Source organism: Plectrocnemia conspersa, unplaced genomic scaffold (genome assembly GCF_051122295.1).
Source record: "Plectrocnemia conspersa isolate PC_06_02 unplaced genomic scaffold, ASM5112229v1 ptg000009l, whole genome shotgun sequence".
Taxonomy (NCBI): domain Eukaryota; kingdom Metazoa; phylum Arthropoda; class Insecta; order Trichoptera; family Polycentropodidae; genus Plectrocnemia; species Plectrocnemia conspersa.
This window is the reverse complement of record NW_028277173.1, coordinates 13,242,535-13,261,769: the sequence shown is the minus strand read 5'-3', so window position 1 is coordinate 13,261,769 and position 19,235 is coordinate 13,242,535. Positions and strand designations below refer to the sequence as shown.

The window sequence follows — 19,235 nt, the reverse complement described above, 5'->3', positions numbered from 1 at the left end:
AAGCTATAGTAGTGCTGTGTGAATCGATAATGAACATGAGAAATGTAGCAAGTGTTCTGTATTCTTTAAAGCGCAGTATACATTAAAAATGTATTTCTGTAGACCTTGATTTTTTTTTTTTAATTTTAATCGATTTGAATGACTGTCAATAAACGATTTCATGCAAGAGCGACGAATTAGAAATCGAAATTGTATCTAAGAAGCGTTCCAAATTAAGATCAAGATAACATATTTAATTGCAATGAAAACGCAGTCAAATAGTAAATATTAAAATGTTTAAAATAAAGCAACTAAGGTAACAAATCTTGTCTTGCCTTTAAAAATTTTCACCTCAAGGGAAATGCTAATTATAAACAAACATGTGGTAATGATACCAAGCAACGTCTGGAATGTGTATAAAGGATGTGGTAAAATTTCCCTTTAACAAACATTCATTAATTGTGCCTCTATTTATTTTAGTAAATTCTAGATCTAAATTCTAAACGAAACATTGTATAATAATTTTTGCTTTAGAATCGTATCAAATTCATATTACGCTTGAACCACTGAACTAACTTAAATTCATATACCATTGATTGGGTAGTATTAAAATATTTTATATTTTTTTATAATTACTTATATATTAGCGGCTTGTTAATCCTGTTTTTATCGTAGGTTTCGACTGAGGCAACATTGACATTTGCTCGGCAAAAATAAAATATTTATTTAAATGTTTTTGTGGGTGATTATATGTTTTCTTAAAAAATAAATTAATCCATTACTAAAAATACGACTTTTTAATCAAATTTCAAACATGATATTCACAAGATCATCAAAATTGAGCTATAAAAACTTTCCTTGTTTGTCCTAATAGTTAGTCAGACTAAGAATAACTTAGTCTAATAATATTATTTTAATTACATATCTCGATATTCGTCATCTCTCTTGCTTTTTCATCATTTTTCGATAAATATGTTTACACAGTCTTTGGGTGTAAAACTTATAAAAATAATATTTTAATTTATAAATATTTGAGGTATCACCTTTGGTACCAGATGAAAGGCTTTTGCCGTGTAAATGTTTATCCTCTTTAATATTATTCTTAGAATTCATAAGTTATTTGGAATGTAGCTAAAATTAGTCGTAAGGGTTGAAACATTTTTCAAAGAACGCAGCTATGCGCCCACATTTACCATTGTTCCCGTTCAAAGCGAGCCAAGAATTTTGCCTTGCGTCGCTATCGTCCAAAAACTATCGTTAAAAACTTAGGTCGCATGGCACCGCGAAACAAACGCAATTTATATGCAAAATCATAAAAAGGACCTCTCCGAAGCGGTCCAAGAAGTAGGACGGGTAGTAAAGTAATTCTTAATGGCGTCTGACGGAGTCGTATAAATTTCATATGCCATCCCGTACCGAGATCGATACAAGTCGCCGTCGTTAACTGTCGTATTTATGTGGGAAAACTAAAAAGTTTCACGTAAAACAGCAAGCGATCGCGGGATGGCGCTGTGACCAACTCTGACGTAAATTTTTATTACAGACGAATTCCTGTTTTATTTATTACAGACGAATTCCAGTTTTATGGGAGTTTTTCATTAGATATGATGTGAGATACGTAGATTTGAAGTAACATCGCAATCCCAGTTGCTTAACCGAAATCACAGCTGACAATAATACAACTCAACACGCCAGCGAAGACTATCCGTCTTCTAAGAGCCGCATATTTTTGATAATGTAGTAAATTGTACCTTTAAAAAATAAACTGCATTTTTTTTCAGTGTCTAAATCACTCTTTGGCATTAAAACCTGAAAAAGTGTTGTTTATAAAACCGAATGATTAAAATAAAGGCTCTGCCAGTGTTGTATGTCTAAAAAGAGATTAAACACAATAAATTCGTTATTAGTCAATTTTAAAATGAAATGCTTTAAAAATGTAAAACAAATTATATAAATTTTAAATGAAACTAGATTAAACTGTATTTAAATAAAAAAATAGATATAGAATGCATAATGACCCACTTCATAAAATTGCTTTTAAATTGGATATGAAACGTTGCACGTTTATATGCAACGCGGTAGAAGGAGGGCTTTCGCATATTAAAGTATTAAATATTCATCGCTTCTTAGGCGGCTTGTTTAGTGATCGATTTTAGTAGTGTTGCTCCTAGAGACACGGAAATGAGAGCTTGGTTGCATCGCGTTTTCCCGTTCTCCTTCTGGCTGTTTTCCTTAGTTTTTTCTTTCTTGTAAATTCAATCGTAAATTCATGTCGGGCACATCCTGGTAGCGCAGTGTAAACTTCAAGTCAAGCAACCGTGGTGGCGATGCTCGTTCGTGTGGAAGTAACTCGGCTAGATAATATGCTAATCCTAGCTTCTGTGTACATTTATTCAATGTAAACATAGTTGGGTCAACTTGCCGTGAGCTATGGCTATACAGGTCTACTCGGACATTCGATATTTCCTCAAGAATACCGCTCCATTTGTGGATGTTTATTTTTCATGCCGTATGCATTTCAAGGATGTTTAATTATGGCAAATGTGTCCCTTTATAAATACAACATTTTAAATTACGGCTTCGAATATTCATGATACTTTATGGAAAATTGTTGGTTAAGCTAACTTTAACATTATTTGTAAACTTGTACGTACGTATAATAGTAATAACATTGTATAACAAGATTTTAATCAGAAATTTAAGGTAACTTTATGTACATACATACATATGTAAATACATATAAGTAGAATTACAAAATTTTTTCAGCAGTATGGTTAGTTTATATTTTTGCTAAGATTCTCGAAATTTTTATTTCTTTAATATTTATAAATTCTCTTTACATTATCGTATGTTTATTTTAAAGTTTAATTTTCAATTGGTTGTATGTTTATTATCGTAAGGCCTGGGTTACTGCTGCTCTATTTACTAAATGATTCACGAATTGCTTTTTACCAGAAGTGGAAAGATAAATGAAGCAGAAATTTCTCGAGTTTTATTGATTGTCGACAATGTATCAGAGTATTCGCATTTAAAGCATCCAAATGTGCAGATGGCGCTTCTTCCATACAATACAACAATCATTATTCAACCAAATTAGATCGAAGCATAATTGCTAATTTTAAAAAAAGTAGAAAATCTTTTACTATGTAATATTATTTTTGTTCAGCGCATAGACAGATAGTTGATGAAAATAAATTATTATAAATATGACCGATACTCTCGTTGTTTTTAACTGTTACAGTGCCAGTATATGTACATTATAACTTTTATTTTAAAAATAAACCGTTCAATAAGGAGCTGCCGTGAGAGTTAAGAGCACCAGAGCCCGGTAGAAATATTCGCTTGTCACCGCTCGACACTGTTCCCATGCACACATACCTTTAGGAAAAAATTCTATAGCCAGTACCCGTTACAAAGGGTCGGCATGTTTTCCATTCTTCAGGTGAAAAAGGGGCAGCACGGGACACACCGTGAACATAATGTTCCCCCCACGTCTTCGGAAATCGTATGAAAAATGCCTTCGACGTTCGCATCAAAGGGGAAAAATGAATTTGCAAAACGCTGATCTGGCTTCCAGGGGCGCTTGAAGAAAAACAAACACGCCATTGTCTAGCTGCGAACCCGCACATAAATATGTGCGTACCATATTATACACATAAATCTATAACATATTATAGTGTTTTGAGATATATTGTTTGAAATATACAGGGGAGTCATTAAATCACTACTGTTTAAAAATATATATTTATATTGTTTCCATATTCCCTTCCCACATGCTGAAAAATATGGTATATAAGAAGGCAAATCACTGCAATATGTTTCTAAAGAAAACATTCACTATCTTCATTAAAACAAAATTTAGAAAAGTGTGAGATACCATTAGTTTTTCTACATTCTATACATTCCAAAACGTATAAAAAGACACACGTGATAAACATCAGGCCGATGTGGGACTCAGAGGTTGTAAAGCTCGACACAAACTGTGCCTTTCAGAAATAATAAAACTCAAAGATTAGAGTGGGACCGAAAACACTGAAATTGGACATCTGAAGATTGGGCGAGAGTCAATTGGTCCGATGAATCCAACTTTGAGGTAATTTGAAACTAATATTGGTTAATATAAAAAAATATTAAAAACTTAATTTATTTTAAAATTTCTAAAACAATAATTTTTTAAAGTGATCATACTTTTTTAACGTTTTCTCCTAATCCCTGGTGTAGTGCACGTGCGTCGAAGAGTCGGATAAGAATATATAACTGATTACGTAGTACCCAAAGTCAAATATTGTGGCGGAAGCGTTGTATGGCAACAGCAGGGATAGGAAACCTGCACATTTGATATTTAACAGAAAATGCTTATATTATACAATTTTTTTAAATATATAGCTAATAAGATATTATTAGTAATTTCATAAGATATAAAACGATTTATGTATTAGACAACATGGTTGAAATTGGATTATTTTGACGTTGCTCTTAGTCTTTTTGTCTTAAATTAATACTTAGTCTTAAATTTTACACCACCAATGTATCAGTAATATATTTTCCATTACGCATCTTAAAACTATATTTATATTATATCCTTACAGCTATTACATAATTATTTTTAAATGATTTATGTGGACACGTTTCAGAACAGAGTTTCCTGTAGTTTATGGGGGACCGTTATTGACTTGGCGGCATCCTTCAATCTGTAACATCCTTTTCTGAATCATCTAATGTTTCACATATAATTACTGTTAAATATACATTAATATTCAATACAATACAATACGTATATATTAAAGCTTGCTTTAAGTAGATCACGTATCGAGCTCATAATAATACTTTTTAGATCTACCAAGTTAATATTGCAACTTTATATCAAGTTATTAAAACTTTTATATATTTGCGCTCACTTTGCGAATGCTAATTGCGTATTAATTACACAAAAGAGCTGAGCAAGTTGGAGTCTGTTGAAGAAGTGTACACATAGTGCAAAATGAAATAATTACTTGAACGTAATGGATACGTATACAAGGTGTTACTACTTAGAAATTATTTCGAGAACAATTGAGAAACCTAATATTGTTAAATATAACAAAGTTTGCTTTGACTGTAAAAGTACTTACATCGCCGTTTTTAATGTATTAGTAAATAAAATAAGCTAATATATATAATACAAATAAACATATATTTTTATAATATATGAAAATTAAAAATATAATTTATTCATAATTAAAAAGTATTAAACCAATCCTGAATATAAATATATCAATATAGGCCTTTATTATTAGATCGATGTATTTTGTATTTTTTTCACATTATTTATCGTTGAAAAAACATCTGAATTTTTTTATTTTATTAAACATGTGAATAATGAGTTTTAGTTTATTTTATATTCAGAATATTTTCCTCTAGTCACAGTACACGAGTTTCCAAATCGGATTGCATATTTAATTGCAGGTCGGTCCAATTAATTTTTTACCATGTCATATAATATATAATAATTAAAATAAGTATCGATATAAAACTCTGCACTGTACGACATTATAGATTATTAAGCAATTTGTCAATCGTAAATAATTCAAGACACTGCTTCACTAATTATGGTCCTTTACATTTAATTGTGATGATAGTTATGTTTCCAAAATTAAGTTCATCAATTTGAGATTTGATTTGAGATCGATTTTACTTAATTGTAGAAACTGATATATTTAAATAATTATTATTTAATTATTGTTCTGATTAGGTATAAAATACGATATGTTAAGAATAACAATTTTTGTATATACTATTATATAATACATACATATGTATATCATATATATTTAATTATGCATGCTTGAAAATATTTTTATGAACTGTATTTTACAAAAAAAACTTATAAAAGTAAAAGTAGATATTATATTTTTCATCTTTCAGTCTTTATTGGCTCACCCCATGGGGTTTAAATATGTGTATGATTTTATAAAAAAATGTAGGAAAGTTCAATGCGGTGTAAATTTAAAAATACTTATTTCAACTTTATTTAATCTTGCAAAAGTTTCAAGCTTCTAACGATTTTTTTTCAAAGTGCGAAGTACCTTCATACTTTTTAATATACATATACACATTTAATCTAAAGCTATTTAAGTTTTATTAATATATATGAATAAAATATATTTAAAACTAAAACGATTTTCAAGCAGATCATTTTTATAAAATATTTCGGTTGAATAAAAGTCGTAATAATACAATTATAACTCTATTTCATGTTTTTATCGCAACGATGTTACATCGTAATACATTTTTAAATAGATCATGAGATAATTAAATCTCATGATAATATTTTAATATCAAACATATACCAGAAATAAATTGAAATAATTTCATTCATTTTGTCAATACAGACATGGTTTAGGATTCCGGTAAATATACATTTAAAATTGCTGAATCATTAATTTTTTCACAAAAACTTGGACTGGCTATTAAAATATTTTTTTCAGTATTTCAGTATTCATCATTTAATATTGTTGCCAAAAAGATCCTTGTGTTCAAACAAGCTCATCTAGAAGCTCAATGGGTCGTGCAAAAGGAGCGTTCTCAAGCACTGACGTCTAAGCCGCGACGGGCAAAAATAAGGGACGCGATCGCAACTCTCTAAGACAGTGGTATCAATTTTTTTGACCGGATGTATTTTTTGTGATCGTATATCCTTAGGATAATTTATTTTTTCATATATATACATTTTTTTCATTCAAAAACTATATATACATATATGTATACCTGAACAATTTTTGGATTTTACAGTTGTAAATACATAATGTAACACAAAACAGTTTTCTCCTTAACGATAAAATTTATCGGTAATAACCGATTTGAGGTTAGGTTCTTTCAATTGTATTTTGTGAAAAAATCTTCCTTAATTTCGGGTACTTCTAAAAATACTTTTGACGCTGATCATTTATTTTGTTATTTACGAGTACCATTAAAAATCAATAAAACGACTGTGTTCGAAAACTTAGTCTAGGAAAATATCATCATCAAACTTTTTGAAACAAAACGTCATCTTTGACAAAATATCGTCTTTCATCGATCGCTTCTGGATGCCTCCTAAGTTTTTATACCAGAGGCCAATAGCACTACTAGCTGATTTTGTATATATTACTTATCATTTTTTGTCAGTTACGATTATCTGAATGAACATTATGAGAAATGAGTCAATACAAAATTAACCATAAAAATATAATAACAAATTTAATATATCACCAAGCGGTATCTAAAAAACGAGATGCGTTCAGTTGAAATCAGCATAAATGTACGTATAACTCGATCATCTTTGTGGTAAAACTCCTGTTTTAGTTTTATTTAACGAGCGATAGTTAGGCAGTTATTCCCAATTTCGTCTTAAGCTTCTTTTAACAATGATACATTTAAGCAATGTAAAGTTAACACGGACAATGAATATCAATCTTAGATGAAAAATAGAGATTGAACACGTATTCCAATCTCACTGTATTTTTCATATTTTTGTTATTGACCCATACTGCACACATGACTAAATGAACCACCGATCCTCGGTATCTACAACCACGCTAAATCGAAATCGCTTCGGCGTTTTTCTCGGTCGATGCTATTTGCCCAGCATCCATTCCATCTTTGTTAGCAAACAAAGCACACAATACCCCTACAACTCGAGCACGTGTTCGCAATTTGGCTCAGTTCGTGCCCGCGCACCGGCAAAATTGTAAGAATTCCCGATTTGGGTCATACTCTTAATGTCCAATAAATAAAGTATGAATCTCTCCGTCGATTCTGTCATTGTTTGAAGGGCCCGCTGGCCATTCACTGCGAGGGTTTATTTTAATTAAACACGAGATCCTTCCTGGATGGGGTCCTTTGATGTGAGATCGCAAACGGTACACAGCAGCAACCCGAGAGCGGGACTTTATTATGACGACAAACAGGCGTCTCTTTTTAAAGACACTAATTACCTTTAATTGCTCGCCTTTGTGCGACAAGGACGATGGTAACATTGTAGGGACAAAGGCCGGTGAAGGGATGCCGAGAATTGCTTCTAGTGTGTGCTCGACGAATGTATGAAAGCCTTTTCACTGGATGAGGAATTAAATTATTCGTAATACAAATGCGATACTTTAAGATTTGACTTCCAAATACGACATGCTTGCTAAATAATATGTTACGTATCTAACAAATAACAATTAATCGTTTACCCCAATCGAAGAACCTTAAGCATATTGTCATAGTGTAATACTAATTGTGATTAGCGGTTGGCGTGTTGTGTGGCATTATTACAAACGTTAATTTTGCCTACATTAATATGTCAAAACAAAATATCGATGCATTATTGTATGTTTAGATTATGCAATTGCATGTTCACTATCGCGTAGGATTAGGCGTTTTTTCATTGAGAATTTTCATAGCGTGCCAATATAAAATTGACGCTTTAACCGTTAAAGCATCAATTTGCGTAAAAGTTTAACGCATCATCCTACGATAAATCAGTCGGGATAAAATTTAAGTGATTTATGATACAATAATGAATCAAATCGATATATATATGCCTAATTACCTGCTAATTCTTTCTTTATATTAAATTTGTTTTATAATTTTCGATGTCATCACCGAGAAGTTTTTTTTAATATCTGAAAAAGAATGATTTTTAACAGTACAAACAACTATACATTTATTTATTTATTTAATCTGAAGTTTGTAACTGCCGTATTTATATCAATAATGAATAACGATAAGAGCAGAAAGCATGGGTTGGACCCTTGTAGAACTACCGAAGGGGTGAAATATTCTTTCGACAAATGGTCGTCATAGGTTACGAACGGCCTACGATCACTCAAATAATTCAGAAATAATCGAGTTAGATCATCTCAGAACACAAGATCTTATATTTTTTTTACTATGTTAGCAAAAAGCTAATTATAGGTATATATATATATATTTATTATAATTAATTTCATCTTCTTTTACATTGATTTGTACAAGTTTTGCTTGTTTTCTAAGTAATACGTTATACATTGCTACTTTCGAGTTTCGAAGCCAAAGGGGCGTGACTTTGCTGCCAAATAGACGCCGTAAAATTTGATAACATATCATTTAATAGCTGTGTCGGGTTGTATTTATCGTCTAAGTGCCGGTGGAGTAACGTGATGCTCTCTGGTTGATCTTGTCGATCTATCTATGCCTGCGTTGATGTCAGATGTGACCAAGTGTCATATCTTTTATATTGCTCATTCGAGACAGCTTTAGCGTACCGCAGATGAGGATGTTTACTAACCAATTGCATCGCTTTTTGAACAAACCTCCAAAATATGTTCACGCTTTAAGAGAAAACACCAATCCAAATGACTACTTTGGCGTTCGGTAACCAAGGATTTTAGATCAATAGTAATAGACAAAGGATTGAACGTATTATTTTTGGCGCGCGTTGTTGTTTTTCGGTGTCCATCAAACATTTTATATTGTTGACGCGGGTATTTTGTGATCCCGAGATCTCTCTTACGCTATGTATGTATGTAATACTTGAGGTTTTAACTTGATACTTATGTAGTGTGGGAGATTTCTCTTCTCGTTGTTCAACTGGTCGTTATGGTGACCTGTAAGTTGTAACAGATGCTTGAAGACCTTAGTTTATTAATAAAATTACAGTTTGAACATCAATAGCGTATAATGTAGAGCTGGGGCGTGTCGTGGCGAAATTTATTTCAACGCCCCTACATCGCCGACCGATGATAAGGTTATTTGAATTGCTGAAATAATTCGTTTCAGCCGGCGCGTAAATAAAGGTGCACCACGCCGCCCGGTTCAGCTGTTTACCTTCATAATGAGGTGCTGCAGGACCAAAAGCGCAGAGAGACAGCGGCGGCGTGTTTGTGTGCAAAGATGGCTGAACCCGAGAGGGGTTGTTAAATATTGGAATGGTCTTCGTATACACACGAGCGTTGTGTAGTTTCCACGGTGGAACGTGATGTTGCGCCACCGGTTGTGTTAAAAATTTATTTTAGTAAACTTGTTTCACTGACATGATCTTATTATAGAGGAAATTATATATGATACATATATACAAACTAATCCATATAAAATATAACATTTAAAAAATCAATTAATAAATAATAATTATATTTATATACATATTTGCAGATCATATTAAATTTCAACGGTGCTCGAAATATAGTGTTGTTTTGAATGCATGTAATTTTTTTCGGAAAAAAATTTCAGGAATTTAAAAATTTTTTCTTACTTGCATCTTTCGAAGAACCTTGAAAGATTAACACTTTCACGTTAACACTTGCGTTGTTGAATCACGTCGAAGTCACCACTTTGCAGTCAAAATAGATTCTGGAAAAATTGGTAAAATTTTATTTTATAAATATATATATATAAATTATCACATACAATTGAGATATATTTAGATTCTGATATCAGGCTGTGGAATTAGAGTGGCAGGCCTTAGAAGCCGAAGAGTATTTTCTGGCGTGTCGAGTTGTATTATTGTCGGTTATGATGTCTGGAGCGACTGGGATTTTTCGTGACGTACTCTCGTGATTACGGTCTCCTGGCTTGTTTTTGCTGTTGTGACTCCTCGTCTGTATTCTGCGTCTCTCACCGCGTCTTTTCCACATGTTCCCTTCTGTAATCAAGTGTCATTATTTTATAATGGTGGTTCGAGACAGCTCTAGCGAATCGCAGATAAGGATGTTTGCAGGCCAATTTCATCGCTTCTTAGACACACCCAAAAGATGTATTTATGCCATAAAATAGAAACGGCCTAGAAAGCCATTCCGGCAATCATTAAGCAAATAGTAGAAAACAATATAAAGTATTGTCTGGTGCGCATCCTTTCCAAACAAAGAGTAGTTTTAATGCTGTTTTGAGTGATTAACACTTCGGAACGGATTTCATTAGGTAGTCCATGCAATATTTCCAATCTTTAACACGATTTAACTCTCTTCCATTGCGTGAAATACTACGTGTGACCTTACTTTCAAGAAGTGTTTTTGTTTGCTCGAAACTGTCGTTAGAATGACCTCTAATTTATAACAAATTGTGCAAGTGGTAACCAGACCAGAAAAGCATGCTCGAGGATACTGCGCATTAGGTGATTATTCAAGCATATATAGTTCCCTCGAGCTCCTCAATTGATCAATCCTAACACCTTTGAGGCTTTATTGCATATGTTTTTTATATGGTAATATAATCTGTATCCTCTTATAATAGAACACCCAAATCGGTTACCACTTTTGTGCGATGTAGCATATTGCAATCCATTGTATAATCAAATTTAAGTAGTATTTTTTCTCTATAATATGTCATGTATTTTTTGATGCTAAATGGTAATCTATTAGCGGTGCAACATCAAATTAAATTTTTTACTATCCTCAATGAATCTTTTTTAAGAAATATTTTAAGTTCATCGGAAAAACGTAAAAAATTAGGCTTACGAATAAATATGATTCAAAATATATATATATATACTACATGTATGTATATATAATATAAATATAAATACAATATATTATATATATAACAATGGTCCGAACTAAAATTGGAATGCGGACCGCTAAGCATATTTCCATATCCTTTACTGACCGCAATGCGACTTTAGAGCTAAAAATTTAGTTCACTGATCCTAACTTGGGAGCTAAAAAGGAAATGTTATCCAAACGCGGGTAAATTGAGCCTGGCCATTCGTGAAAATATGGTTACTAACCACAAGGGTCTGTAATCTTTTTAGATGATTGGACTGCAGTTTTAATTAACTTTTAATTTATAAAAATAAATGTTTAATTTACTACGCGGTATGAATTAGCTTCAGAATTTGGATTATACCAATACACTACTATTTTAGTTTAAAAATGTGTCAATTAAATTAGATTCCTAGTGTGAAGATTTTTTACATCAATTTATATTCAATAATTGGATATTTTTCACCTTAATTTTTTTTTACAAAATTTTTTGTTATTATAGTAACAAATATAATCTATTATATTTATGTAATTAGATTATATGGTTATATGTATAGATTTTTTAATTTAAAAAATTCTATTCTGTCTGAGATCGAAATTAATAATAGTATATATTATTGTAAATCTGTTTGATCACATTGGTTTAGATGTTCTTTGCTTCCCCTTGATATTTATCCATCGGATTAAGGTTGATTGATTAAATCATCCTCTGGCACTGTGCGACATGGTTGCAATTAGTGTCAAAACAATAAACATGTAATTATTTAAATATCATTTGAAGCGTCGTAATCAATAAAAAAAGCAATGGTTGCTCTTTATAATAATATAATTAATTAATTTTAAAATCCTTGTCTCATAAGCTCTTAATGCTAGGGGAAGGCATACTGTTTTTGTAAAGGGCCGGATCAGAAATATTCCAAGCTTGGCGGGACAGAAAGCAAAAATTTATGAGAGCTTAATAAATAAATATGCATCTTCAGTAATAAGCTTTTTATGAGATAATTGTGAAGCCAATGAAAATCTTTCGAAACTATTTGCCTTGTTAATAAATTGCTTATTGACGTAACTCACAGTATGCTCAACACTTCTAGCAACTGTTTTCACCGTAAGTCTGATAAATTTAAATAAGGCTGCAATCGGTAAATGGCTTTATTTTATTTGTTAATTTAATTAGCTACTCGTAAACTTACTTTATGTACAATCTTACACATATAAATACATTGTGATAAAGAATCCGTTTTATACTTTTCAACTTTTCTGATCGTTGATTTTTTGCAAGTTGTGAATATCGTGTCGAGTGCTTAGTCTGACATTGAGGTCGTAAATTTTATTATTTTAGTACATGAATAATGTCATCACACAATAAACGATAACAAAATAGTTTGCACTCCACTCTGCTTTAAAACCACGACATTCGAAGTCAACTAGTCTCTTCCTTTCTACAATGATAAGACGAATATGCACGGGTAATAAAATGAGAACAAAATATCGTAAAACGCGTTACACAGGGCACTGAAGACGCTGTCGAATTATAACCACATAACGTCATAACGTAATGCGAAGCAATAGGAGCACCACATACGGTCATATCTCGCAACTCTTCAACCCGATGGTTGGCTGTTCCGTTATAGCGCAAATTTTGCATTTTTAAAGAGTTTAAAAATGTAAAATCTATTCTCAGCTCGCATAGTTTGCTGACTCCCGCGGATATACGAAATAAAAGTACCACAAATATGCTATGGTTTTACGGGATAATAAATCTCCAATATTTTTACGGGATATTAAAAATCTAAGAAAAATAATTACTAGTGTGAAAATCTTATTGTTTCACGTTTGAAGAAAACTATAGCAGAGAATGGTTTTAATATTTTTTTAATTACTTGGTTATCTCTTTTGCCTTCACAAACATACAACTGCATTGTTTATGCATTCATACGAGTATTGCGGGTCTTCCCTTCCCCGGGACTCAATCTTGAGGTCCACCTGACCTCACCTAAATGCATAATTGAGGTCGTGCTCGTTTAACCTCGCTCGCCGTTGCGGCTATCTAATTTTATTCTAAAAAAAATCTAATACATTTATTTTTTTGTTTTCAGAGGCTCGACAGCACGGAGTGGGCTATTACGCTTTTAGCGGCGATGAAGAAGTTCGCGCTAAGCAACAAGAAGAACTGCGTCTAGCTCATGAGGAAACGGAAAAAGCACGCGCAGCTGCCGAATTAGCACGAGTCAAAAGAGACGAGGCGCTGCAGAAGCGCGTCAAGGCGGCCAGAGCGAGACAGCGCGCTAGAGCAGGGCTGCCACCTGAAGAAGACGGTTTGTTCCCCCTCTTTTTAACTTGATGATTTATGAGAGTCATGTAACTTTGGTGATACAGATTGATTTTTACTTTTGCTACTGTTTCTGTTATTGGTGACTTTCTAAAATATATTTAGTGCTACATAATTATTTTCATTAATTATGCTGTTGTATTATATATATATTTATTAGAACTTAGCCTTTGAGTAGATGGGTGTGGAGACACCATTATTATTTTAATAATATATTATATTACATACACTCGTCTGTAAAAAATATAATAATATAATACAGATGCTTGATGCCATGTTGGTGACTGTTACAAAGTTAACAATAAATGAAAAGGCCTAGGAGTACTTGCAACGAAAACAGTTTCGAATCTATAGATTAACTAGCTTTACTACTCAGCTTCGCCCGGTTTACTTTCAAACTAATTTTTTATTTATTATAACTAATTTGGTTTCATCCTGTTAGTGCAACTTTATGTAATAGTACGTATTGCAGTAGCGCGTAATCGTCTTTAACAAATAAAAGTTGAAAGTTGAAAATAGCAGTTGACTTAGAAATGGCAGCCTGAATGTCATTACTGTTGTCCGTTTTGGAGAACTTCTTGTGACGTGTATTTTATGCTTTGTATTACAGATGCAGACCATATATTACATTGCAACGCCCTGAGAAGTCTTTCAATTTGACTCATACTTAATCACTTGAAGTTAAGCTGTCATTCAACAATATTCAACCCTTCCTCAGATATTTTAAAGGCTGAACCTTATAATTGTATATGCTTATCGCACAAAGTGTTTTCTTTACTTTGGTATGGACATAGTATTCATTACATTTTAGAAACTTATGCGTAGCTTCTTAATTAGTAAACATTGTTTTTGTTAGTCAAATTAAATCAAAGCAGGTGCTAGTTAGTTAATAATATATGACATTAACTCTGGTTAGCTATAAAACCATTTAACTTGAAAACCATTAAGAAAGTTTATTCATTAGAAAAAGTTTGCTTGGAAACACGCATTAGAAATAGGTTTAATTATATTTCCTGTAGCCTTCTGTAACGTTACAATTAGAACTTTCAATACTTTTTGATGCTAGTACTGCGTTATTTATAAAAAAACATATTGTAGAAAATAAGTAAATATATTAATTTGAAGTAAAATGCAATCATAAAAAAATAATATTTTTTTTATTGATATTATCGTTGACGAGAAAAATATGTATCCATAAACTACATTAATAGTTTGTGAATTTGCATCAGTTCAATTTTTCTCAAAAATCATTTATTGTAGTCTTATATTTTTTGCTATTAATTTGAAATATCTACATTATTTTAAATACTTGATTCATTATTTAGACTATTTAATTTTTCTTTAAAGGCAGCTAATGTATAGTTTTAGACCTTCAGATTGTGATGATCGATATCATAGTTATCAAAAACATCATAACTTTCCAGAAACACACCAAACATTTCAATTCATTTTTAGATGTAAATGAAGATTAGTTTATTAATAATCCTTAAACGGTTTAGAACATTTTATTTACTATTTGTTTATGTATGGCATGCCAGAAAATAACATTTAATTACATTGCATACTCCGTTCTTAAAATATTACATAAAGGCATTCCATATTTTTAATTTTCTAACATAACTTTATCTTCGTTAAATCGTTACCGGTATTTCAGTAATAAAAAATATTAAAAGAATATTTATAAATATTTCTAGCTTAGTAATAGTATAGAAATCTCCTGAGCTGTGATGTTTAAAATATTTTTGTATGAAAATATACGTAAATGAAAACTATTTATTTTTTGGTGATTACTGGTTTTAATCCAAGCCTGATTTAAAACTATTTACCGGTAAACTAGTATCATATATCACACGTAATACACTGTAATGTAAAAAATATACAAGATAACATTGATCTTACGCGTATATATTATATAATAAAACGATAAGGCACCCCAACGCAGCGGATACGTTTTATGGTGATAAGGCAAATGGAAAACTCTTTTTCATGTATTTATTATGCAAATGTAAATTTATGCATTTTAGACGTAGCATTTGACATATTTTCCTTACGATTCTCATAATACGTGTGAGTTAAGACGATGGCCACCTTTTGTTATAGGATCGCGTGATATTCCTTTTGAGAGATTAAAAACATTTTTTTAAAACATAAATTTAATAAATCCAACTTATGTATTTAATATAACTTCGAATTTCATAGTGCAAAGGGTTAATCTGGAGTGAAAACTGTAAATAAATAAAGCTCGCTCATATTTCATAGCGCTTTGCCACAACAGCTTAACTCGATTCTCTTTCATATACATGATAAACATGCTAGTTTCGTAGTAAATTTAAAGTCGCTTGTTACATAATAAATAAACTTTTTGTTGGATATAAATCTAGAGACACTTTCTAGGAAAATTGGCCTAGAAAACATATGTTACGGGAGATTTGTTTCTGGAATAAAAACAGTCTGTCGGTTTTTCCTTTGTGCAAAATAAGATACAAGAATATATTCATGTAATAGGTGTATAAATTGGTTGAGTGTTTTCTCTCTTTGAACGATTACATATTGTTTTTTGCTATTGGATACGTTCAACGAGCTTGATTTTTAATTAGTATAAATGATACCATTGATAAAATAAATAGTTTTGCATTAGAAATTATCTCAATTTGTCCATATTACGACTGTCATTAGAATTCGTCACGTTTCCATTTTACATCGGATAAATTAACGTAATACATTTTTATATTTTATTAAAGGTTTTATCAATAATATTTGATTTCTTGTCACAGTAATAGAATCAGGGTGGCAAGCCAATTTAAAATCTGAGCATCAGAATCAGAAATCAATCATATAATAGCTTTGTGTCAGAAATGTTTATTTTTGATAAAAGACAAATATATTTAGTTTTTAAATCATATTTGTTAGAAGATTTGATTTACGTATACGTCTGCGTCTGAAAAATTCAGGGTTGAACTCTGGATTTCGAACGTCGTAGTTAGACTAGGGATAACGTGAAGAGAGAAGCTACTGCTCTCTCGATATTTTACATCTGTCAATGGTCAGTGGCTCTACTTGTTTCGAGTTCGTACAAACTTTCATGTGTCGAAGCTGGAGAGCTTAGTTAAAGTTCTTGAAGTTGTTGGGTGTAAGTCCCGTATCGAAGTTATTGATTTGCATACTGACAGCATGAAAATCAATTACTTATATCTTAAAATCAATAACTTATAATTTAAAAATAACTATAAATACGGATGTACAGATAGTGATTCTTAATCGAGACTTGTTTGATTATCGGTAAAATCATAGCAAAAAATATTTTTGCTCAATACTTCTATGTACATTTACATATGTATGTATAAAAAAGCATACATATTAATTGATTAAAAAAAGGCATAATTTTCGTTACATTCTTTTTTATTTATTACAACTACAATTAACTCAATTTTAATTATATATTCAAAGCATCGATTGTATATTTATATTATAAAAATAAGAATATATAAATATTTTATTTTTGCTTGGTAAAATAAGCTTTTAGAAAGATTATGATATTTAGGGCTGAATTAGTCTATTTATAATTTTCGTAGTGAAAATTCCTGCCGTTGAATATACTAACTGGTTTTCTGTTTATGTTGGCTTAATTGTGAGCAAAGATTTGTGTAAAAGATTTAAAATTTGAGTCTGTTCTCCGGTTAATTGCAAAATCGTTCATTTATTTCGTCGAATAAATACAAAAAATCTTATGTGAGTTTCGCGTCTTGATCCATTGAAAATTGTGCATGATAAAATTAAATCATATACATTAAAACTTAAAAAAAGTAAGTTAATCTATCAATATGGATAGATTCCGAGTATCTAAGAAATAATAGTTTAAGTTCAGCGTTTTTTCGTGTCTATTCATTGTAGAATAGTCAATTTTCATATAAAGTTATCAGTCGATATAAAAAGTGCGCGTATTTTTATTTTACACTAAAAAACATTAAATTCGATCCAATTAGCATAAACTTGTAACCTTATGTGATACAGATGTCTAACATCCGATCATTGGTTGACTTTAATTTTCAATGGTCCTTTGACTTTTACAAGCAATATAAATATAGAAAAAAATGTAATTCATACAAAATAATAGTTAAAAAAAATTGGAGTCATTAAAATATGTCAAAATCAAATAAAATGTTGTGTAACTTTTTTATTATTTTTATTTCAGAACCCGAGCCAACCATCGTTTTAAAATTACTGGATTTCGTCGAAGAGCAGAAGAAGGTGTCGAGCGAGAAATCTAGATTGGAACGGGAAGCGAGGGAGTTGGAGGCGCAAAAAGAACGAGAAAAGTTCGTCCGAGAGTGGGATCTCAACAAAGAGGGTATCGACAAGCACAGGATCATGAGCCAGGAAGAGTGGGTGGACAAGAAGCGAGAGGAGAGGATAGGAGAGTTCGCACCGCTCCAGACGCCGGCCAACAAAAAAAGAAACAAACCTAACACGTTCGATAAGAAAGGATTCGTGGTGGAAGAAAAGCCGGCCGATTTGACGTGGCGGGATGTAAGGCCGACGACGTCTTATCTTCAGAAAAATGACGAAACAGAAGAAGATCGCTCGCTTTACTTCACGACCAAAAGACAGCAGGATGATATCAAAAGGAAGTATTACGACCCAAGCGTGAATCGAGACACCCAAGAAATCTTTGAAGCTAAGCCCATTGTCGACGAGTGTGAAAATTTACCCTCAGAATTAGAGGAGGCGAAAGAAAGGGGAGGCGTGGAAATAGAACCGCCTCCCACGTTTGAGTATTTCGGTCCTGTTAATCAAAAAAGGAGAAAGTGCGACTATAACAGGGTCAACGTGGAGGAAGGTTTTATTAAGGGGCTTGAGCGTCTGGAGAGGCACGAGATTGAAAAAAATATTAGAAAAGAGAAAGCAACAATAGACGACCTTTAACTCGAACAATGCGTTTTGTTTCTTCTTGATGTGTGTATATTACATAATTTTAATTTCCATAAATATGTAAAAATTAAACAATATGAATAATCTCCATCATAATGTTTTAGTATTTGTTTTCATGTATGGACTTCTTTAATTTTTAATACACTTTTTAAATTCTTCAACGAAAGTGATTTTGTAACTAAGTGTATCACAAAAAATGCTATTTTACAGACTAATAATGTATTTGATTGTGTAGTAAGTTAAGATAACGATGCGTTGCATCATAACATTATTTTTACTGGAAAGTAAAACTACGGTTAATAATCACAATTTTAAACATTTTATTACAGGTATATTGTTTTATTTATTACTAGTAACTGAAAGAGAAGTTCTCTATTTTTAACTATTCGTTTTAGATACTTGTATAATTATTTAAATTATGTTTCAAAAAAATTAATGAAAACTAAATAAAAAAAGTACAAAGCTGCGTTGACCTAGAATTTACATAACATTTATTAAAAAATATTATAAGACAGACCAAAATAAAGACGATCATTTCA

The 19,235-nt window shown here is 31.5% G+C and overlaps 1 protein-coding gene across 1 annotated transcript in view; it reads left to right on the top strand.

Moving 5' to 3' along the window:
* Window positions 1–18,862, top strand: part of LOC148231954 (coiled-coil domain-containing protein 174) — a 104,976-nt gene extending 86,114 nt beyond the window's left edge. The window contains exons 6-7 of the mRNA XM_088193456.1: window positions 13,535–13,753; window positions 17,960–18,862. Of these exons, the coding sequence (XP_088049582.1) occupies window positions 13,535–13,753; window positions 17,960–18,690 (950 nt within the window). The 3' untranslated portion in view covers window positions 18,691–18,862. The remainder of the gene's footprint in view (window positions 1–13,534; window positions 13,754–17,959) is intronic.
* Window positions 18,863–19,235: the final 373 nt, after the last annotated feature.